A 5640-nucleotide genomic window follows, 5' to 3' on the forward strand; every position below is an offset into this window, starting at 1 on the left:
AGTTCAGCTCCACATGAAGTAGCCCGTCCTATCTGCTGATAAGAGCGCCGCTGCCACTGGAGCGCGTTGCTGTGCTGTACAGTCTGTGGCAGGCCGAGCGGGCCCGAGCATGGGCCGAGCCACGCAGCCATCGGTGAGCTCGATCGAGTGGCTCTGATACCGGGGGCCTGCCTGCGCACGATGCGATGTACACACGGACAAAAAGATTAGGCGCTCAAAATATCGCGTTGTTGGAGTTGGTTATTTGGAGCTAACTAACATAATTCGTAGCGCGAACGTGAAAATGAGCTCCAGTTGCGAAGCGTTCGTGGGCGTAACGACCATTTCGTTGTAAATCAGGAAAAAGATCGTTGGGGAAGCGTTGTTGAACAGAAGGCCGTTTGGTGGATCCAATCATCACCTTTCGCTGTTCTAGTTCTTATTTGCAACTCCCACAACAAATGTTTCCGTCCCCACAACGCGCTAGTGTTGGTTGTTCCTATCCCATGTCAACCAACGAATCCGTGCTTTGCATTATTAAATAATACATAGAGTAGCAGAAGTTGGGCTGCCTCTAACCGACCCGTCCGTGATTTGGAGAGGGGGGGGGGCTATCCCTTCCACGGCCACACTGACCCGCATGTCCGTCCGCAGCCATATGTCCCCGATGTCCCCGCGGTCATGAGGCCATATGAGAGGCGGGCGTCGGCGGCGACCGTCAAGTGGGCGTATGGGGGGGGGGGGGCGAGGGCGAGCACTGACTTGCTGGCTGGGCTCCGGGCTGCTTTCAAAGTCTGTGAAAGAACTCTACATCATATCGGCTCAAAATTTTATCTTCTATTTTCGCCGCCTCGGCATATGAAGTGGCTGCGCCGGCTGCGCTGGCGGGGCAAGGCCATCCGCCGTGCCGCCTAGTAGGGCACCTCTGCATGGGCGGGTCCGGGCCCCGGAGGAGCGGCCGGCGACGGCCAACGCGCGCCGGGTTGTCCTATCCACTGGGCCTGTGGCCGCGCTGGGCCAGGCTGCACTGGACCGCGGCGCGGGAGCGGGTCCCGGGCGCGGCGCTGCCCCCGCTGCCCCCGCTACCCCCGCTGCCCCCCTCCGGGCCGGAGCGGAGCGGGCTGTTGCATCACCAGTCGGGCATAACGACACGGGTGGCAGTGGCAGACTGGATAGGCAGGCGCCGCCCGCCCGGTCAGGCCCGGGCTCCCGCGGCGGGACGGGACGGGACTACACCGCCAAATACAGTATGCATCAGCATCGGAACCTTGGTCAAAAAATATCCTAAACTTTTACCTGCGATAGCGGTTGACTTTTGTCCTTACATTATTGTGGAGGAACAATCTTTGAATTTGAAACTGCACGCACATATACAACGTGCATTTTGGGGATTTCCTTGCGTTGAGGAACAGTTAACTTTGAAACTGCAATCACTTAATCAGCAACGAGGAAGTAAACGGGCACGAAGTAAAAAGCGAGGATTGGATTGGAGCGAACATTAAAATAATCACATCGAATGACGTCGGCCGGAGCACTCACTTCTCTCCCCGTCAGGCGCCTGTGAGGGTAGGCAACGTTCGAAGGTGTGACACGCGGGTGCAAGCTTGTTGCCCACCTCCCAGGCGACCCCCCTTCCCACTCTCGTGCCGAGTGGCCGCAGGCAGACTGCGTGTCTGCAACCATGCCTGACCGTGTTTTCTTTTCATGCTTGCAGGGTCGCTCACCGTCACCAGCGAACGCCACCGACCCCGCCCACCTCCCCGCCGCCGCCACCACCACCATGGACGTGATCACCACGATCACGATGAACCCCGTGCTGGCCGGCGTCGAGCCGGACTCCAAGCAGACCCTGGAGGTGGCCGTCGACGACGCCGCCCCGCGCCCGCTCACGCCCGTGATGCCGCGGCGCGGGCTGTCCCACCTGCCCGAGCGGCCGCCCGTCGACATCGAGTTCACCGACCTGACCTACACCGTGCCGCAGGGGCGCAAAGGTAAGCGAAGCAACGCCAAGTCGACGCGCAGCGGCGAGCGAGGGTATTATACGCGGCTACGCTACCGGGGGTCGATCACCTGAATAGATTAGTCCTTGGTAGAGAGAAGAACGGTGTAGTGTCCAGTGTGCGGTGCGGTTGGGTGCGGTGTGCGGTGGCAGCTGCTACTCAGGGATAGGAAAGTTACTTTTAAAAATGTAACTAGTTACAGTTGCAGTTAGTTTTGCCAAAAATGTAACTAGTTTCAGTTACAGTTACTTTTTCTTAAAGATTGCCGTTACAGTTACAGTTACATTTTTTTCGCCAAAAAATGTAACTAGTTACAGTTATCCCGGTAGGTTTTGAGTTAAATTGGTCGTTGTTTTCTATTAATTATTTTGTAATGGAAAAATTGTTTGCAAGGTAGGCGATTACGCATTATTTAAAGTCCGCAAAACTCTGCTTTCCTCGTCGTCTAGCGAGGGTCAGAAGGGGCTAGCGGTGGACGGGTGCGGGTGGGTAGGGGTAAGGGGAAGGATAGGGGGCATCCTTGTTTTTGTGCAGCAGGTACAGAGTGTTGCGACTATTGCCGGACAAGCGGGCGGCTAACCCAAGGTCGCCAAGGCCGGGCGAATGTGAACCGTGACAAATGCGGCAGAGCATCTCGAAGACCGCTCTGTTGAAACGGATATACGTATAATTGACCGTCTTTCCAGCTCCTTTTCCTTCATTCCTCTGAATGCCGCGCTAGCCGCAGACTCCAGATAGCACATTGCAACAGAATGTGGATAAACAGGAAAGAAATCTCATACTTTTGAAAAGTTCTACTGGGCAAAAATAACTGTAACTGATATTAGTTACAGTTACAGAAAAAAATGTAACTAGTTACAGCTACAGTTATTTAGTTTGAAAATGGAACTAGTTACAGTTTCAGTTGCTGCATATTGTAACTAGTTACAGTTACAGAAACTAGTTTAGTTAAATGTTTCCCATCCCTGCTGCTACTACAGCTGTCTCTGCACCTTGCTGCTGCAGCTGGTGGCAGCTGGCACGCCCCGCAGTCCACCATACAGCCCCTCCCGCTACCGTATATAGGCCGTTTTGGAAATGGAAATGGACGCAGGTGCAGTACGATTAGGTGGGATTCGATTCGGTTTCGCCACCCGAGCTGCCGCCACGCCACACGTCGTATATGCGGGTAGTGATTGAAGTGGTTGCCTTTCGAGGCACACGGTCGCGAGCGAGCAAAACTGTAGAGGGGGCCGAAAGTAAATTTCTGCGAAACTCTGTGAAAGAGCTGGTGGCGCGTGGCGTGGTCCGAGTGGGAGGACGAAAGTGCAGACGAGGGGTCCAGGCGAGAGTCTTTCCAAACGAGCTGCGGCGGCAGGGCCGCTGCTCTTCCGGGTGTCCGACCGGTACCCGGTGCAGGGGTACCCAGCGGGGGACCCGGAGCGCGCGCGTCCCCGTGACCCGCTTCGAGTAGTGTAACACCTTTTAAACTGCAAACAAACGGCAGGGGCAATATTTGAGTTACGCGCCTCCGCCACCGCCACCGCCGCCTTTATAGCTGGACGGGGAAGAACCAACAAGGATTAAACGGAGCTGACAGTTTGCCGTGGGAAAACATGCTCTCTCTCCCTCCCTCCCCCCCTCCTCCCCTCTCTCCCCTCTCAACATGCTCTCTCTCCCTCCCTCCATCTCTCTCCCTCTCTCTCCCTCGCTCTTTCTCTCCCTCTCTCCCTCTCTCTGCAAGGAGCCCTGAGCGGAGAGCGCCGGTGAGTTAGGCAACCATCGTGCACCGGTGTGCCACTCGCATGATCGTTGCCTACCCCGCGGGCGTCCGACAAGGAGAGATTTGACTTCCCTCCTCCTCCTTCTCCTCTTCCTTCCTCGCTGCCCGAAGTGCCAAAGTCACCGCCACGCTCGAAGTCTCGCAATAACACTACTTTCGGCACCACTATATTGACGACGGTCCCGTTATCAGAGCCATTAGTGAGCAATCCCAAGAAGAACAATTTGGTGTAACTGTTTATCACTCTTTCGCCTCCCTCCCCTCCCGCGCCGCTGCTGGCCCCGTAGTATATCGCCGCGAGTCGAACACATTTCGCAGCTTCACTTCTCCTCATTGTGCGTCAGCAGCGTGAGTAGAAACGCGCCGCAACGCGTGTCTTCTTCACTGCCAAAACACGCCTGGTAACCGCCCTCCCCCCCCTCCTCCTTGCATCGTGCGCCCGAACGGCCCGATCGCCCCCGCGGTCGTGGGCCGCGCCGCGTTCGACATCGCCTGTCGCGTGCCAAAGCCAAAGGCCGACGCCGACACACATTGCACTCTTGCGGTCAAATGAAACTACGCTCTTAGAAAACCGTGTGATCGCGCATTTTATTCTTCTTCTTCATTATTGTTTGCATTATTGTAATATGACCGTAAGAAGAGTGTTCCATTGCATAATTTTGCGTTTATTCCGTTCTTTGTAAAATTAAATAACAAATTTAAAGTTTTATCGCCGTCACATTGTCTTTTCCTGTCACTTGTAATTGTGGAGCCTAGCAGGTGCCAAGTGTCGCGGACGTGCAACTGCATAAAGTCCTTTTTCCTCCTATCTTAACTCGGCATACGCGCGCGCCGCAAAGAGGCAAGCTTGTGAAAGCCTTCACCGCCATGAGGGTGAAATCATTTTCCGGTTGCTTGGCGTGGCGTGGCGGGGCGGCTAGGCTGCGGCAAGGCTCTTCTTTGTGAGGCCGCAAACAATATCTATCCTTCTATCCGTCCCACTCCCTGTCGCGCGCGCGGCTCCGAGATCTACGGCGGCGCCGGCAACAGAGTTGCAGAGAAGTTTAGGGAGAGGGGAGGGAAGGGGAGGGGGAGGGTGGACCGCCATGGTGCCAAAGCAAACCGCGCGGGCGCTGCAACTTTAACAAGCGGCGCCAGGGGCTGCCTCTCCCGTCATAACCTAGGCCGGTAATCAGCACTGCCAATAGGGTTTACATCTAATTTCAGCTTTTGACGCGCGAAACACACACACACAGTTCATGCAAGTGATTCACAGGATCGCTCACGACACGTCGGCCGACCCATTAGCTAGCGCGGCAGCGGCCGCTTAGTGTCTCTCTCACTCGCGAAGTGTTGTGACCGCACCGCAGCACCTCATTTCCTCCTCCCTCTTCTTCTCCGCCTCCTAACTTTGTTCGTCTACGAGTCGTTTTCCGTCCCATCAAAACAAAACAAAAAAAGTTGCCGCCATCATAATTATACTCCACACCGAGCAAATCGCGCACACCAAACGCGAAAGAAAAAGAGGACGGAGTGGTGTTTGTGCGTTGTGCTTGTGGTGCTCGCGTGTTGGCAGCACTGACTGCCTGTCAGCACCTCCATCTCCAAACCCGAGCCATCGCGACACCGCACTGATCGTAAATCAAAAAAGCCAGTTTCTCATGTTTGTTGTGTTTCTTTCGAGACTTTGTGAAGAGGAGTACCATGTGCTGCGGTTCATTTTTCTGCAATCGTTTTAGTTCATTTCTTAGTCATTTACCTGTGTGGCTCCCGCGTCTAGGCGGGCCTCGCCCACGCTCCCTTGCCCCTTCACCGGTGCCCCCCGCACGGTAACGCAGCCGGCCTATTGTTTTGTCTAATACGATTAGCATAGTGCTTTGTGGCTGTTTTTCGGCCTCCTTCCCCTCCCCTCCCCTCCTC

General features: G+C 55.4%; 1 protein-coding gene across 3 annotated transcripts in view; it reads left to right on the forward strand.

Moving 5' to 3' along the window:
* LOC113215921 (ATP-binding cassette subfamily G member 4) overlaps positions 1 to 5640 on the forward strand; it is a 29896-nt gene that overhangs the window by 7631 nt on the left and 16625 nt on the right. For all 3 annotated transcript variants that reach the window (XR_008011020.1, XM_052266494.1, XM_052266493.1), the window contains exon 2: positions 1694 to 1970. Coding sequence is in view for 2 of the 3 variants with exons in the window: in XM_052266493.1 (XP_052122453.1) it covers positions 1694 to 1970 (277 nt within the window). In the remaining variant the exon portion in view is untranslated. The remainder of the gene's footprint in view (positions 1 to 1693; positions 1971 to 5640) is intronic.

This window comes from Frankliniella occidentalis, unplaced genomic scaffold (assembly GCF_000697945.3).
Source record: "Frankliniella occidentalis isolate FOCC.00 unplaced genomic scaffold, Focc_3.1 Scaffold39, whole genome shotgun sequence".
Classification (NCBI taxonomy): domain Eukaryota; kingdom Metazoa; phylum Arthropoda; class Insecta; order Thysanoptera; family Thripidae; genus Frankliniella; species Frankliniella occidentalis.